General features: G+C 36.6%; 1 protein-coding gene across 1 annotated transcript in view; it reads right to left on the reverse strand.

Annotated features, from left to right (window-relative positions):
• Positions 1-18,895, reverse strand: part of FBXL13 (F-box and leucine rich repeat protein 13) — a gene marked incomplete at its 5' end in the record, with an annotated part of 36,831 nt that overhangs the window by 14,645 nt on the left and 3,291 nt on the right. Inside the window, 5 exon segments of the mRNA XM_074569938.1 lie at positions 1,643-1,726; positions 9,384-9,510; positions 12,446-12,608; positions 12,772-12,889; positions 13,497-13,595. Of these exon segments, the coding sequence (XP_074426039.1) occupies positions 1,643-1,726; positions 9,384-9,510; positions 12,446-12,608; positions 12,772-12,889; positions 13,497-13,595 (591 nt within the window).

An 18,895-nucleotide genomic window follows, 5' to 3' on the forward strand; every position in this document is an offset into this window, starting at 1 on the left:
TTTCCATGCCACTTGTGACAGATCTCTGTCGTATTCCCTCAGCCATCTCCTTTCCAGACCGCAGGTTCCTTGCTTACTTATCTGTTCCTTTTATGGAGATCGTACCATACCTCTGATCGTCCCTATTACCCTCGCTGAATCTTTTCCAGTTTCCAGTGCAATGCTTTACCCATAAAAAGAATTACAGTAACACCAAATAACTGATTTTACCAAAACAAGACAATGAGTATTAATAAATCAGAATTTAGTATGTAGTTACTGCTGTGATGATAGTGTAAGTCTAATAAATATTTGGATGGCAAGTCTCATTGTTGACTTTAATTTAAAAAAAGCAAGAGTCAGTAAATCAGAAATAGAAAAAAAATAAGCATTGTAAAATGAAATTAAAGTACCGTATTAGTATTAATATTTCTATGATAATTGCTGATTATTCAAAGGAGAAAATATTTTCTCACTGTGTAACTTCATAACTTACTATCAATGCAAATAACTGCTTTTGTGGCAAGTTCAATTTTTAAGTTGCCTTTCTACAAATTAACTGATTTCCTGTCCGATTACTTTATAAAGATTATTGACCCTGGGAAATTTGTAAGTTCATAGGCTAAGTTTAAGATCACAACACTAAAAAATACACATTTTAACCTAATCTTTTTCTTTTAAGAACAATATCTAGCTTTATATTTCACAGATGCAATATTTAAATTTCAAAACCACTGTATATAATAATTTTCTAAAGAAAAACAATGGGAAAAGTGAAGTTTAGTGAGATTCAATAGATGTCTTGCTGTGAGCATGATGAGATGTTTAGCATAAGAGATCAATATTTCAAACATATAGCTTAAAATACATTTAGTCGCTTTTCTAGCAGAATAGTTTCATCATTAGATATGAATAAATTATGCATTTGATGTTTTCATAGGACATTTTTTAAAGGTTTTCTTCAAATAATGACACAGTGCAATTTGTACTATTTTTCCCATAAAACAGCTAAGACATCAATCTGGAGAAGATGCAAAAGCATTCCTTATTGAAATATAATTTGTTATTTTTAGTCATAGTAATCATGCCATTATGCTGGTAAGAAATACGCCTTTAGGCATATATTGAGATATATTTTGTATCACCAAAAGATAATGATGTGTAGCAATATATCAGCAGCACGTGAGGAACCAAGTGTAACACGTTAAAAGAAATTCAATTACCGCATCGAGCTGGGCTTGCTAAGTCATCTAAATATGGCATTCAACAAATGACTGACTAAGGAAGCAGAAAGCAAGACCTGAAAGGCCACAGCAGCAATGGGAAAAGTATGTTTTAGATAGAAATTGGTGAAGGATTTGTAGAGCAAGAAAGAAATGATAGCACAAACAATTTAGACTGCAATTTGCACAGTACAATTCAGTAGAAATTAACTCTCGTGTGGAGTGAATTTCGGAGTCAAGCAGAGGGCATAATTCAAGACTCATGAAAATTCATGGAAAGAATAAGAAAAAAACGTGAAGGAATGAAAGAGAAGAATCATTTGTGAGAGTGTAGAACAGTGTAATGAAGAAAGAGTAAAATAAGATCAGTTTTGGACATCTTTAATTTGAAGAAATACAGAGGCTTCCAGGAAACACCAAGAAAAGAGGTGAAGGTTTACATGAATCCCAGTATCTCTGATGGTTTTGCGTTCTAGTATAGAAAGTTTCTTTATTTTTCCATGGCAGCTAAGGGCTGTCAAGCCCTAAAAAAATTCCAGAAAAATTAATCTTAAAAATCAATACATGCAATTATATGTTAAGATGGTCAATAATATCCAATGCCTATATATTAAAACTTCTATCTAAGAATTATAGCACCTCTGAAGACGTTATTTTCAGCAGAATGCATATAGTTTATCTTTTGATTTTTGCTTGAAGTTTGTACAAGGGTTAAGAATTCTTTGCAGAAATAATTCAATTGAGAAAGCAAAAAATTAGATTTCCCTCATTGTTCATAAAGAAAGAAACTGAAGAAAAGTCGCATGGTGTGAAATACTAACACAGGACACAGACCAGGACTCTCATAAAGCAAAATACATTTACAGATCTCCTCCAAAATTTGGGTTTGAAAGAACTTTTCACAATTTTTTTTTTGTTGGAAGAACAAAGCATTATTTGCCAAAACCAAATAACATCTTAAAATTGCTGCCTTTATGATTTGCTTACCGGTAAGGGCTTTATGCCTACAGCTGTGGTACAAGACAAGATTTGAAATGCTGCATTCACACTCACAGGTGCCTGAACAACCCCCGTATTCAAGACAATAGGGAGGTGAAAACTTCAGTAAATTCCTGTTTTAGAAGTGCAAAAGGATAAAAAGGTGCTTTGTGTTTTTTCTGCTTGTATACCAGTAGCAGGACCATGTTCTGAACCTAAACTCTCTAATCTGAAGGAGGATTAAATGTTGATTTTGTAAAATGTATTCTGATAGTCACAGCAGAATACCTCTGTGCTTCATATCAATAGTCAACTTTACTGAAAAACAAAGTTATCGTTTTATTCCATATGGTTAATAAATTATCTACAATTAGACAGCAAACAGCACTGCACAGAGAGGAAATATCGTCTTGAAAAAATAAGCCTAAGTAAATAGTGTCTGGAATCCAGATGTGGACAGTGTAATGATAATGCTGGAAGAGTGTGGCTGGAGTTCAAATTTTGCAAATTCCTGAAACCTCACAGGCTGAATAAAAACAAAAAATGGAACAATGAAAGAGATTTCCAGTCCTGGCTACTTACGAAAACAAAGAAATTTGCATTTTTCTCAGCAGACGCAGTTATGTGGTGACCATTACTTTCAACAGCTTCATGAAAATCTACAGATTTCAAATTTTTGTCGACCAGAACACTCCTATTCAAGGCCAAAAAACCCAATTATGTACTTAAACCCCAAATGGGGTTATGTCAGAACTTGAATTCCTTACAGCAGAGACTGATAGTGATAGGTGTGACCTCACGGACACAGAATCATAGAATAATTTCATAATGTCTTCTTGCATTTTTCTTTATTTAAAAGTGGCACCACTTTAATGTACCAAAGAATATTACAAAGATAATTTTTTGCTACATGACAACTAATGCTGCTATGAGTTTAAAGTTAATTTATAATCATTTTATAGGATTAGGGTGACATTGAATCACAGAATAAGTAGGTTTCTTTTCAATGAAAATCAAGGTCTCCTTTGAGGTGTTTCATTAATAATTCCAGATTTGAGAAGGGAAAGAGTGAAGACAGGGAAGACAAGGAATGTCATTAGGAACTGTCTATCACGTAGAAAAACTACGAAACTTTTATATTTCCAAAAATAAACCTCTTCAAACAAGCTCCACACAGGAAGTCTAATCTATATGAAATTTTTAACTATTATTTTTGTATTTAACATATATACAAAGAAGCCAATTATCACTAGTTTTATTAGACTGACTTTATTAGACTGATTTATTCAGTAATATTCCCTGATAAATTACATCAGGAATCCCCTGTTTCTACAGAATTTTATCTTCTATACTAAGCCTCCAGACATTTTTGAAAGATACGGTCAGAGCTATCCCATTATCATTGGAACTCCTGGAAATAGATGCCAGCAAAACACAAGCCGTGCAGCATACAGATGAGGATCACCCACTCTCTGTGTTTCTCAAAATATATTTCTCCCTTAACATAAAGAAATCACCCCACGTATCTTGGATCAATCTTCTGTTGCCATTGAAAAAGGGAAGACTTTGTCCTGCATCTCTAGTATATCTTGTATATTACCATTTCCATCTAGAAAACAACTTTAAAAGAAACTTCCTATTCTTCTCCAACAGCTGTTTATTTCAAGCAGTTTTTACATTTTTGTTTCATTTCATTTACTTTGTTAGGTAAAGCCTACAAACATTTGCAGATCGTTTACTATTACTTCACCAAGGTTTTTGTAGATGAGAAAATGAGTACCTACTGCACCAACCGGTGCTAGAGAGAAAAGCCCTCTGAGGCTATGGCATACCAAAGAACAACTTTTTATTATTTATATTCACAAGCTGCAAGACTCTGCCTTTCAACTGCAGACTGCAGTGAACGTACTGTCTCTCGCTAACAATAACCATGTGCTACACTATTTTCAACTTCTTTGGATATTTCTGTTCATATATCTCTTTGTAACCTTAAAGGTCAGCATCTGTAATGTATCTTTATCTTCCAGAGATATACAGATGTTACTTCCTGTTCAAACCCCAAACCAAACAGATAGACCGCAAAGTGTCTCCAATCTTGGAAGACAGCTCTTAAGAGGCATCTCCCACCTTCCATTTCTGAGCATTTAGTATTAAATGACACAGCTTATCCTCTGAAACATTCAGATTTCTGCACAGCTTACCCACAGTCAGGCACTGGTTTCATTGATCAAACACTAGAAGGGAAGGATTTAACTACTATAATGCAGTATCACTTTGCCAATAACATTACGTATGTGGCAGAATAAAGTTTGGTGTCAGATAGCAAAAACCTTCTGGAAAATGGGTAAGTTCTCAATCAAATGCAGCTACAACGTTTCCAACACCTGAGCTAATACAAAGTTGTGTCAGATCTGTTTACAGGAACTGTAGAACATTTTTCTATCACAGTGCAGAAATTCCCCTGTATGACTGCATAATCCGTACCATAAAATTTGATTTCTGTACCTAACACCATTTGCATTTAGACCAGATGATAACTTATGAAATACGGTTGCCAACGTTTCTTGACACTAAGTCCAGACGACAGGGCTTCCATTATAACAAAATGTCCTGTAAAAATACTGAGCCCAATTTGCAACATTGCTAAGTACCTTTAATTCCTTGTTTTCTTTGGGACTCAAGGTGTTAGCACATCTGGCATCGATTGCAATCACTCTCTGTGTTAGTGTTTCCTATTTTTATGCAGAATTAAGTTCCTAAGTCTCCAGGTCAAATTCTCCTCTATTCCCCCAAGCAAATTGGAGTGCTAATGTCTGAATTTGGAGCCCACTAATATATTTTAACATTTCCTTTTTCCAGCCTTGGGAATGCATGTGATTTGTCACATCCTATCGTTTGGAAATCAAATGCAACTACTAAGTCATTTGCAGTCTGTTGCTGGTTATACCTACTAGGCCTCATAATATTTCTTAACCTTTACAAGGCTCTTCTTCAGTTCCACTGGCCTAATTTTCTAACAGACCAAAATGTGGAGCCAGGCTATGGATTCAAGTCACCATAGATTCAGAATCTCACACAGAGTGCAAACAAATTACTCTAGATAATTATGGGAAGACAAAATGTCACTTTTTTTTTTTTCCTTTCTCTGTGATCTATTTGGCAATATTAGTAAATGTTAATGTTGCAGCCTGGCCTTCAGGACCAGCCAGGATCTGGAGATCATCAAATACAAAAATATCAGAGGAAAATAGCTGAGCCAACTTTATATGTCAATATAATCACTACTCCAGAGTTCCCAACAATTACAAATTATCTTCAACTTTACATAGTAACTACACATAGCACACAAAAAAATACCTGCGACTGACTTGATGCCACAGATAATTCTTGAGGCGTTTCAGCCAGAAGAGAGAATGGGGCCTTAGGTTATTACGAGAGAGTATTTAATGCGTGACAGTCATTGCAAGGAATATTTCTCTATATACTTCATATTTCCTTTTTATCTTTGATCTCAAAGTGCATCCGAGTTCTTTGCATTTTTTAAGTATTTTACCTATTTTTTATGGTTTAGGCTATTTTTTTCTCTCTCATTATTACACTGCGTATAATTCACCGCTGATATTAAGCTTCCCTGATTCTATGTCAGGGCATCTACTGGTTTTGTTGATGGATGCTCTATATAACTCAGGAGTCAACTAAGGTTCTTTAACAATTCCTTTTATTATTCTTTGCTGTACTTTTTCTGTCTAAATCCTGCTCGATTTAAGACAATGTCCTTACACTTCTATACTTCATATTTTTTTTATGTCCCAAGAAGATGGGTGGTCCAGGCCATACGCATCGGCAACTTGTGCTGAAACAAGAAAAGCCAGGCAGCTGCACGCTTTCAGACTCTCAGAGGTGGAGCAAAGCTGCCGAAGCTGTATCATACAGACATCAGAAAAAGTTCAAGACATTTTAACAAAAATATGGAGAAAGTATGAGAATAAAGCTTAGAGCTGCTTCTCAGGCTCATGGAAGCATTTCCACTCAGTCTGCTTTTATAAGAAAGACAAACAGGTTTTGGCCCTAACTACTACTGTTTCCAGCTCTGTAATAAAAGCTTAAACACCTTGCATATATTGTAAATACCTTTACAGTGATATCTAAAATGACTTGTGATATTATGAATGCATTCATGAACCTGTTCAGCAAACCCGCAATTTAAAAACTCCCTCTTCCAGGGAGTTTAGAAGAGCAAAACGTGAGGGAAAACAATGAGGGATGGGAGGCTAGCTAGAAAAAAAAGGAGCTTTCTCAAAGAGTTTAAAGGTGGCTTTTTCAAAGAACTCAACATCTTTGCTCTGGCGTTGCAGGTTTTTTTTTAAAAAAGAAACGTTGTCATTAAGTTGCAAATCTTTTCATATCTAAGTCTCTTTTAAGTTGTTTATAACTCTAAAAAAAACAGTTTCTAGTACTCCAGGAATGACAAAACCAGAACAAACGTCCTTCGCACTATTAAAAAAAATATTGAAACTTAAAAATGTGTGTTATTTATTTTTAAAAAATCAATTTTGAATGAAGAAGGAAATATATTCTGAAATGTAAAAGGATGAACGCTAAAATAACTAAGTGAATAAATTAATATTTAAAAAGTAATTGTGGTAGGGTTTTATTTAATGTTATATATTTTATGAGAGTCAGAGCAATATAGTCGAAGCCCTAGTGAGAAAAGTACAGTAACTTCTTCAGTATGCCACCAGTTTCTCATATGCATAAAGTTGACATCCTCGTCACTGAGGGATACTGGTTTTGTTAATGACTGGTCTTTGACCTATTTAGCAGGACACCTAAGCGCACACACAATTTAAACATGCAATGAGTTATGTGCCTTACTCTATAGCTTGCGTTTAGAAGTTTGCCTAGGCATTTTCTCTCTATGTAAAATGCATAACTTTCTACACAATACGACCATCTGAATACAAGCAACAATTATTTTCAGTCCATTTCCACTCTTTCTGTTGATGAGTAGACTCAGGACAAGGATAATAAACTTCTCCTATATAATAAACGTATTATAATATTTATAATAAACTTATTATAAAAATATTATAATAATTATAATAGACGTAAGAGAGACTTTTAATGTATTTCTTATTAGCACTACATTTTTTAATTACTGTGAGTCTACAGGGTACTGTAATTTATTTTTTTTTATTAACAAGATGTCTTGTCAGGGACAATTCTAAGAGTCAATATATTTCTTCCAAATGCTACACATTCCCTGAATGAAAGACATATTGCAGCAGGTACATTCACTTATTGGGCACCAGAGTAACTACGGAAGAGGAAGGCGCCAACAGTGAAAAAACTTCCATTTTCATTGCCAGTCATACCTGAAACACAAATCTGTAAGAAAATCTGACTCTACTGTATCTTTACTCCTCTGTCCTTCCCTTAAGTATATGTCATATTTATTGCAGTAAATTCTGCTCTGCTTTGATGGGCAGAATGACTCCGCTGTCATTTGAAAACCCAGAAAGGAAAATTGTCCTGTAGTGCAAATCTGCGTTGCACATTCTACACAGCAAGGCAGCAAAATCAGTGGAGCTCTACTGCACGGACGGCAGGAAAGCACATGAGCCTTGCAGCGTTTCTTTATCAGCACAGCATAATGGTGTTGGTTATTGCACATGAAACATTGTGCTTTCTGCTACGTTTTTAATGCAACACCTACGACATCTAAATTGAAAGAGATCTTAGTACAACTTCATTTGGATGGGAATAAAATGTGTAATATAAATTCAAAGCATACAAACAGTAGCTTGTTACAAAGCAGACTGCTAGATTTCCTGTTATCAATGTTTTAAGATTAGAAAATGCATTTATTATACAAGTGTGAATGTTACATACTTAAACACAATGAACAGCAAAAACCGTACCAGTTTTGTAGCTACTACTAGCAATCAGATCAGAAATTACAAAAATGATGAATGGTCAATTTCCGGGTTAATTTATCTGTCTTGTGGGAGGGAGGCAGCTGAAAAGCCTTAGAAATGCAACGTAAGCAAAAGAGCTTGGCTTATTGCCGAGGTCACGGGCTGTGCTATGTGAAAACTAGAGCGAGAAGCAACACAGCGTTTTAAAAGACTGGCTGTGGCAGGCAAGGAGAACGAAAACATTTATGTTGAAACATTGTGGGACTGTAATTCAAGGCATTATAAATTTCATTCAGATAGAAGTTTATGATATTTTAAATGATTACATTAAATGAAGTCATCTTGGATTTACCAACCCTCTTTATTTAGTTTAATTTTTTTTTAAATTATTTTCAGGCCTCCATAAAAGATATAGGCATTTTAATTACTTTTGCGTATTTTAATTACTTTTGCACAAATTCTGCGTTAGAACCAAATAATAAACTTCCTGGCCAGAATTCTGTTTGAACAGTGACTGAGTGAATAGTCTCTATGGCATGTTTTCTTCACGAGGTTTCTCCTAGATTTCTGTGTCCAGTGAAAAGGGTTTGCCCCAAAAGTAAAAGAAACAGCAGAACTGGCTCTGAACCCTGCGCACAAGGCAGGACCTGCCAAGAACATCTAATGCGAACGCCTGCGATGTTTAACCTGGCTCCCACGCTCACTGTTTTGCTTTCCAGAGTCTTAGCAACTTGACACATTGAAGATACCTTGTTAGTAATTCTTTCACTAGCAATTATTTTCTAGCCCACAGTGTAGAGCAGTGCCTCTACTAGACCTAACATTCAGGGCTTTTCACCATAAAATCTAGTTCAGGAAAAACACAGTTTTTACAAATTTAAAAGTTTTTCTCAAGCCTAATCGTCCTGGACCAAAAAAATTCTTCTTAACTAACATTATTTTCAGATCAACTTCACAGCAGCTAAACTTCCTCTTTCTGACAGTTTCTGTTTCTCTCTTTCAAGCGTAAGAATGGTCTAACTTAAGAATTACCTTTTATTGGTTACTGCCTATATATTGCTAATATATATGCTATACACTACAGCTAATACAGCTGTAGTGTGCTACAAGACAATACAGCTAATACTGTGCTACACACACTTCTAAAATACATTTTAGCAACACTGCAACACCACTGCTTCATATCCATGCAGGTTTTAAAATGAATGAGGTTTTGTTGCTTTTTTTTTTCAGAAAGCCTAGAGAAATAGTAAACACATTCTTCATTCTTTAATCATACACATACCAAGTCTCAGATGCTGGTTCCAGAGATACCAATGGATATCAATGACGACATATTTCCCAAAGCTTCAGCTCCAGCATCAGTCACATTTTCACAGTAACGCAGATTTACGTAGGTCAATTCATGACATCTAAATTAAACAAAGAAAAAACCAGAAAGGTCAGCTTTCCACTTCTGTTATAGAAATGTAGTATAGTAAGTATATTTTTTTAATAACCCTTGCTAAGCCTTTTCAGGGGACCTGTGAAAATAAGCACTCTAGACTTTTGATACCTAGCTTACCTAGGCACTTCCAAGGATTCCACTCACAATGCGTAAGCATCACATATATTTCAAACCATGAACAGCAATCAAATGAAATCAAAATATGGAAATCAAGGAGCTCTAGTACATAAAAATAATTTTTTTAATTAGTTTGGTGCTTGACTTTTCCCCATCTCCAAATCCCTCACATCTTTCCCAGGAACTTCAAAGCTCACCGCAATGACAGAATTCAGGACCCCGTGGCTGTACCCACTCCCAGCTACAGCTATAGAAATAAAAGTACACAGCAAACGACGACATTGGAGGTTCCGCAAACCAGCACTCACTGACCGTACACGGAAAACTGAATCTTACTGCGTAAGCTCCGTAAACTGTATCTTCCCATAACCAAACCAGAGACCTGAGGGACTGGAATTGAAGAGATTTAACAATAAAGTGCTTTTTGTTTGTGCCGACATGAGTGTTTATTGAGTTTACAAAAATGTGACTTATAAATACTGTTCTGATTCTAAAAGAGAAATGTAGGCAATATTTATAATATTTATTTTTCCTACTCCGTGCAAGTTAATATAGAATTTGCATTCAGCAGCCTACATTGCAGATAAGCAGAAATTAATAATGGTATTTTTTTAATAGCCTTTTAAGCACAAAAAGGAGTCAGAATAATTAATGGCTTGATTGAACAGATGCTGCTCTTTGGAACTGCTGAAAACCAGAACTTTCTGAAAATAAGTCTGTTGGAGATTATGAGAACTTCCATTAGCTCCAACACTCAGATATGACAGCACCCCAAAAGACAGAGCTTGGAAAACATCTAGAGAATATCAGAACCTGTTTAAATATTTCAGAGTAACATTTGGTTTAGTATCTTTGTTAATTTAAGGAACTGAAATAATTTAAAGAAAAAATGATCTAGCATGGAAGCAAAAGTCATAGGTGGTATATGTATGTAGCAGTTGTTCTGTACACCTGCATGAAGAGTTAACCTGAGTTCTTCCTTGGAGCGTTTCACTTAATCAATTGTATGTCTCACACATGAATTGCTACCTCATAATATACACAAAGGTTATAAGAATTCAGTAGATGATGGATAGAAATTCTTTCAACCAAGTTGAGAGGGTTGGAGAGCTGACTACATAGGCCACACGCTGCTTTACCATACATGAAGATAACACACTTAAACGGGGAAAAAGTGACAAGAATATGAGCCACCACATTATCTGTGTCCATTTTTAAACACCTTTTTATTCACATTCTATTATTTCTTAATTTTAATAACCGTGGTCGGTTAATTTTCTTCATTTTTCACAGGTAGTCAAATACGCCCTGCATAATTTAAGATTTCTGAATTGTTAGATTTGCTCTTTCTGCCCCTTTCATTTCTCAAAAAAATTTCCATATGACTAAGTTAGAAAAACTTAAGACTCTTAGACTAAGATAAAATGTCAATGAAAAAAAAGGAATGTTACTAAGAGTGTTTAGATGGCTAAGCATTTCAAAATCTGTTAAGATTCTACCACCAGTAGGGCGATTCCCTTGATTTCTATGAGAAATTCCTGAATGTTTCTAACTCACAATGTGAACTTTTATAGCAGCACACTGCCCAAATAAGAGAAATGTAAAAACTAACAATTCCCCTTTTGTATTTTCATATCTGTTGAGAGAAACTCTTTACTAAATTTAGATGTGTTACAGTCTATAACTTTGTTAATGCTCAAACTTTTACAGTGTCTGCAAAAACAATTAAAAAAACTACCTGGTTTTACAATAGCTTTACAACTGCTTAAAATATTTCGTTAAGGTAATTCTGCAGTTCTTTAGCAGTAGAGACAGTAGACACATGTGCAAACCCACTCACAGCCTGAGATCTGGCTAACAGACTGGAAAATCCAGCCTTCTAAACGTTAAACCAGAAAATGCAGGCAGCTGTCCCCCCTGCCCGGCTGAGCTACCAACATGATGTCATGGTATTACTCCAGCACTTCTCAACGCTTCTACACGCAATGGCATCACATTTTTATACACCATCCACAGGCACAATAAGTGTTTTAGTTACACATCGAAGCAGAACCCCTAGAACTTCACGTGACATCAGGAATGTTAAGATAAGCAGCAATTCTACCTTCTTTATATTATTTTATTGGTCTGCTGATTTTGAAATGTTTGGAGTTGTTGCCTTCCCTGTTCCCTCCTGCCCCTGACTCCATCACTATCTCTCAGAATAAGGAACAAGCGTGCGACTTTGGAAGCCCTTTCATTTGTCTTTGTTTCTACTGATACATGAGACACCTGAAGTGGAAAACAGTCTTCACGTAAAATATATCCTACCTCTACAACATAAACTACAGTGTTGTCTTGGTAATTGTAATAAATTGTCACTTTTGTTTATATTTTAGCCTTATATCTTACTAGATGGTTATAAAGTATTATTTCAATATTCACAAAATTAAACAATATCCAAATTTTAATAGAGTTGTGGCACTGGCATTGTCTTTGGTTATAATTTTCATCTTCCTCACAGTCACATTCCAGCACTAAAATATGCTATGGCTGTTAAGTAATATTACATTTACAGGTGGTTTCTTTGCTTGAACTGGAGTCATAATTAATGGTTTTTGAACACAAGAACAAAAAACTACTTGCATAAAATATTTTTTTAAAATATTATCATACATGTATTAACATCCTAATAATTTATTTTTAAAACTGAAAAATGTGCTAACAGGACTGATTATGAGTACAATTAACTTTGCTAAAATTCGTTTACAATGGTTTACAGAAATCTGGATGTGATATAGTACCTTATGCAGTCTGCTACATCCAGTACAAGAATATGCTTCAATGGCAAAATCATCTTAAGAGCAGCATCTGTAATCCTCTGGCAATCAGCCATGTGAACGCGCCTGAAATATGGGCAGCATTTACTCATCAACTTGAGACTTAAAGCAGTAATTTCATTATTCCCTGCTGAAATGTATGAAGATGTAAGTTACACATCTGACACACATTAAGGGCCTGATCCAAATACCCAGGGAAATCAGTTGAAAAAAGTCTTATTTATTTCAAATAATCTGGATGAATTTTAAAAATACATCATCCAAATAATTTTGTGAATTATTATACTAACCTTCAATGCTGACCTTGACAAGTTAACATTCAGCACGAGCTTTAAAAGTTGTATCAGAAAGATGTGGACAGTCAAGAAAGACAACAGACATTATCTGTCAGCATTTTTCAACCAGAGCCTTTTAAGGGAAAAAGGTGAAATAAAATATTCATATACCTATGCTGTCACGTAACAAAAGATGATCAAGTATTCTGCATATAATACCAAATGTTACAATTTCAAATAGTTATAATCCTTTTTAACAGTAGCTTCTAGATAGTGAGTGGTATATAAACAACTGAAATTCTCCCTATTATGTTTGGAAACGCGAGGAAAAGAAGTAAGTTACTGGAGACATAAAGTATGGCAGACACCCGAGACAGTGGCCTCGTTGACAATCACTTTTGCAGAAGCCTGAAAATTCTGTTTTGATGAGCAAAATCAGTAGCAGAATGCTGCTCCCATATATTTTATTTGCTTTAACACTGAAAAAAGTGAAAAACTCTCAAACTGGAAGACCATAATTCAGCCATACCCAAGTAGCAAAAGAAGACAAGATAACTGACATTTTCTGAAAGTGACTGCAATGAGCAAGATCTATAAACATAATTAGATAATAGTTTTAAAAAAAAAAAATTAGGAGAGAAATTTTATCTGCATAACTTTCTTTAAAGTCAGTTGAGAGAATAATCCAGGTCTAACATCAGAAAGTTTCTTGAAGTACAGATTTAATTTCAATTTCTTACTTGAATACATCTGTCTGTAAGAGCTGGCATTTTGTTGATTAGCAAATCTTGAATCCTACTACAGTCATTTGCAATATTTCTGAAGCCATCATCTGAAATCTAAGTAAGAAATAAAATATTTATGTCTTAGCAAGCCTAAAAAAACAACACAGGAAAGGCTGAGATCTTTTCAATACTTTAAATTCACAGGTACCCAGATGCTCACTAAAACAAGAAATGCCTTAATCCCACTAAAAGAAAAACAGATGCATGAGGTATACATATTATTCTGAAATTTTAACAACATAATCCAAATCCAGGATCTGTTCTAAAAATATGTTTACTAAGCAAGCAAGAGTAAGGTACAACCATTTCTACAGTCAACACCATTTATGGCAGCCACAGTGAATGTCGTTGTCACATCCTTCTACTTTGGTTTCCCCAGCCTCATGAGGTATTCACACATGGTAAATGCTCACATCTACTTTGAAGCAAGGTTTGAATGTGGTAAAATATCTTAATTGTTTTTTCCAGATCCATAGTAAAACGTGTGTTAAATTCAGACGGGATACAGAGAAAGATCCTATGCAACCACAATAACACGGAGCTCATTTACAGAATCCTTCACGTAGGACCACATCACCAACTCTGCACACTTTAACAGAGCGATATTCAGTGGAAGTATGAACAGACAGATGGATCTGTCAATTCAAATTATTCCCTTTATCACTCCAGGGAGTCACTAGTTCTTCAACCACCCAAATTCAATAGTTGTCAGTTCACTCTTGGGCATACAAAGCAATTCCTTTGACATATAAATCCTGTGTAAAGTACAGGACAGTTTCCTTTTAGCCCCACGTTCTACAGACAACATGGATGTGAACCATTCCTCCCCGTTAAATAGTCCCCCCAGATATTCGCATGTAGAGCTCTCATTATTTCCCAGCGTTTTGAAGCCATATAATATAATAGTCCTGCGCAGCTCAGACTACAGCTGTGCTCTGCACCAGGAATTCGTTTGCAAAACATCCGCAAAAAAAAAAAGCAGTCTGGCATGTTCTCCTGGGTGCCAAATAAGGCCTAGGAGACAAGAATCTAAAGGAGGCAACTTCAAAAGATAAAGTATACTGGGAGGGGTTCCTGGCACTGCCCCAGCTGCCCAGCTGCTGCAGAAGCCGGATGTGCTGAGTGACAATGCTTAAGGGGAGCGGCACTGTACCACACGGGCGGTGCTCAGGGTGTACGTGTTGTCTGACAGTGGCCGCCGTTAGCAGACAGGAGATAGTCACAGACAAACAATCCAGAAGCTAAGCCGCAGCTAGTCAGCCATCACACGCCAGTATGGCTGCAGCGCACCACAAGATGCTTCCAGTTCTTGCACTTGCAGCTTCCAGCCTTTGTAGCACATTTGACCGCTCCCCACAACTGCTACCAGTGCGACCAAGGGCCAAGCCTGCTCTCCTTCCGCTCCAGCATTGACTGAAGGGGTTAACACATGGATTTCTGGCTCTTCTTCTTTTTGCAAACTTAAAGGTTGGGTTCTTTTTACAAACTTAAAGTTTGGGTTCTTTTTGCGTGTGAGATTTTTTTTCATGAACTGAATATCTGACTTAAAGTTATAACCAAGGCAGACTGTCTTTTCTGCCATAATGCCTCATCTTTTAACTTATGGCCAGGTTGTCTTGCTCTTTATTTTCAGGCTGGAGCGGCCTTTTAAACAGACTTTTTATGTTTTAAATATTTGAATGTTAAATGTCTTGTCTCTCCTTTGTAAGGGATTGTGGCACTCTTTGCACTTTTTCCCCTGTGCAGGGGCATGTCAGCACTACAGGGGAACTGGCTACACGTCAGTCAAATCTGTTCTTAGGCTTAAAGCGTTAGGGCAGGTCTTGTGTCCAGACAGGCAGAATACGGTGTGGCTCATGACACGCACTGGCACCGTTAGCACTGTGGATGCAAATAGTCCAATATGTTTTAAGCTCCGGTCAAGTGCAGCATGAATGTTTTTTCCTCCAGTGGGTCTGTAACAGCCTGCAAAATAATAAAATTAAAATCCTACCATCAAAATAACCATAGAAAATGTTTTACAGGTAATTCATGGCAATATAAATCCCATCAACTATGGTTTTAAACTGAAAGAGGGTAGATTTAGATTAGATATTAGGAAGAAATTCTTTGCTGTCAGTGGTGGGACACTGGAACAGGCTGCCCAGAGGAGCTGTGGATGCCCCATCCCTGGAGGTGTTCAAGGCCAGGCTGGATGGGGCTTTGAGCAGCCTGGTCTAGTGGGAGGTGTCCCTGCCCAGGGCAGGGGGGTTGGAACTAGGTGATCTTTAAGGCCCCTTCCAACTCTAACCACTCTATGATTCTATGAACTACCCTCTGTCATCTCCCTGTGTTCAAGGTCAGGTCCGTTATGGTGCAGCTGTGTAACCCTGGATCAGGCTCCTCTGAAAACAGCTATATGGTAAGAAAGACCCGAAGAAGGAAAAAAAGCAAAATCTTGGGGAGCAGGAGGGAAGGCTGCAGAAAAGGATTATACGGGAAGATAACCATCTTGTAACCACAAGCTGGTCAGAGCATGTAGTCCAGGATCTCACACCCCCTTCAACTGAGACATGTCTGCTGGGCAAAAGGACACCATGACTTTGGGAACCTGGTTGATGTGGGTAACACATCAGTGAGGATCTGCAGACAGTACTGCAGATCTCACCCATCAGCATGGATAGGTTGGATTTGCCTGCCCCAAATGATTGCAAAACAACCAGTACTAATGTAGAGCTACTATGGCAAAGGCAAACCTCTTTTCAACTGGTACTGATCAGCAGATGGTAAAATGTCAGCATGGGAAGATGGGTGCTGCTTTTCAGGACAGAATATGAAATTCAATTGTCCAAATTCTACGGTTTTGTACTCACTATTTTTCTCTCACTACATAATGTAGGACAATGTAATCCTATCTACCGTTTCCTCAGCCCAAAGCCTCCAGTCTGCATGAAAGGGATTAGCTTAAATTGTGAACATCATGCAAGCAGCTGCCTGGGGGAGGTATTGGGAAATCTCCATGCTCTGCTGGTCAAGGAGCACGAATTGCTTTAACATGGCATGATCAATTCATCCAAGTAAGAGTTTACCTAGCCCTGCAACAGACGTCCCCATTGTGGGCTCTCAAGCAGCACAACAGAAGACAGCATATTTCTACAACACTCCCCAAGTAGTTTAGTATGTTAAAGTGAAAGAAATCACCCCCTAGAAATTTCCGTTTGAGAGGTGAATTTCTGGTAATTGAGTCTTGCTCCTAGCCCATGTACTACAAAGAGCAAATCATTCCCAGTAGAAGAGAGGGCGTGTTACACCACGCGGTTTGTTGTAATACGTGGTAATGACATTGCCCATCACAATCTGAGCATGATGCCTTTTCAAAAGCAGGCTGAGGTTTTCACTATTCTAAAAAATCAGCCACAGTTTGTTAAGCAGTTTGAGTATGCTTTAGCTGTTACGACAGTAGGATTTCCCCTTGTAACTGCTGAGCAGATTTGCTATAATGAGACAGAATAACTCTGCGCCCGAGGAACAGTCACGGAAAAGCTGAGCTAGTGCAGAACCTGGCACATTCAGCTATGCTTATTCTGCAAACGGAAGAGATTTTGTAAGACTCAGTTCAAATGCATGCATCAGTCGTAACCAACTGCTAATCAAAGGAAGGTATGGAGCTTAATGGTGCCTGCTGCCAATTGTTCTTGGGATTTTTTTTCAACCATAAACTCATCGATAACTGTTAAGAATACCTAAGCTGGTGATCACGGCTAGATACAGAGAGCGGGAATACAAAATCCCTTGTGTTTTGGCACCTAAAATTCAGATGCAAATAAAATTAAATGAGGGACATTAGTTATATTACACTACTTGTTGCTTTGGCCAAGACTTTAAAAATATCACTGAAAAAAATGAAATGCAGACTCAGGAGCCTATTTTTAAGCTCCTGACCATGCAAATGTTAGTAATTTAACTGAGCAGTAAGATAAATAATTGTGAGGCTTACAGGTTTTTCTGATAATTGTGAAAGAGGAACCACATTTGAGAGGACTTTGAAATCAGGGAAATAGGTAGGAAAAACCAAGAAAGTGCCAATCATATTGATGATAACTTAAAAAATAGACTGCAAATGCTAAAGCCTTTGTTTACTCCACTGAAATTAGGAATATAACTGAGGTGTTTATGTTGGACAATCATGAAATCTGGGATCTCTGTATAGCAAACAAAGAGCAAGACAGATCCCAAGACAGGTCAGACCTGAAAAAGTCTGAACCACCTCTGGAGATCTCTCTCCCTCTCTAATTGTTATGTAGATAAATTAAGGTAATTAGATGAAAACTCAACAATGTTATGGGACAAAAGTAGCACATTTGTTTCTGGAATTCAGTAATGATTGAATAATGTTAACTGCAGTCTAAAGGACTTTTAATCTCTTTGTCTGGAAAAGCATTGTTTGCTTAACATAGCCATTTGATACCACAAATAGCAGCAATTTAGTGTTTTCCTCCATGCAAGCCAAAACCAATTATACTGAAGCAGCTAATCATACCCCTGCACAGATTGTTTCAAATTTTTTTCACTTGAACTGTTTTTAACTTATAGCTGAATAATGAATCTCCGGCATCAGGTTGAGACAGTTTAGTATGAAACATGCATTCAGCTAAGATTCAACTAAATTAGTCAACATATAGATCCTGCTGCAAGACCATACGTATCTGTCTTATTTTTCTTTGTTCCTAGAACAACAAAATCTTAACCATGAATTTCTTTTCTAAAGCCCCTATGAATTATCTATGAAATTTCAGGCACTCTTGAAGATAAGGTGTAGAAATACGAAATTTTGTGCACGTTAGTAAAACAGTTGCTTTCTCAACTCATTTGGAATTTCAATGTTTAATAGATTGCCTCAAGAGTGAGCAGCTTGACCCAAGAATTGATGTTAGGATACATATGGAATTTAATACTGTGTTCTTTGCCCCGGATCAGGAAAATCCCACTTAAACTTCCTTCTTCAAAACAACTGTGAAGGAGGATGCTTTGAAGGTTATTATGAGTCTTAGAACCTATAAAATTCTGCAAAACTGACTTTTTCTGCATGACTTAAAAAGATCATTTAGTAAATGTATTATTTTTCTTGCATGTACAGGATCAGAAGTCAATGCAATGATCATATATGAAATATAATTCCTTGTCTGTGAGGAGTCTTCAGTCTAACGGTTAAACGACTGGTTTGGGTTGGTTTTTTTAACTGTATACTAGGAAACTGTGATTTGAAATGAAAAGTACATCAAAGCAAAGATGTAGCAAACCACGGCTAAAGATTTGTCCCCTAAAGATTTAGAAACTAAATGTAGTGAAATGATGAAATGCTTGTAAGAATATCA

The sequence above is a fragment of the Larus michahellis genome, chromosome 1 (assembly GCF_964199755.1).
Source record: "Larus michahellis chromosome 1, bLarMic1.1, whole genome shotgun sequence".
NCBI classification, from domain to species: Eukaryota; Metazoa; Chordata; class Aves; order Charadriiformes; family Laridae; genus Larus; species Larus michahellis.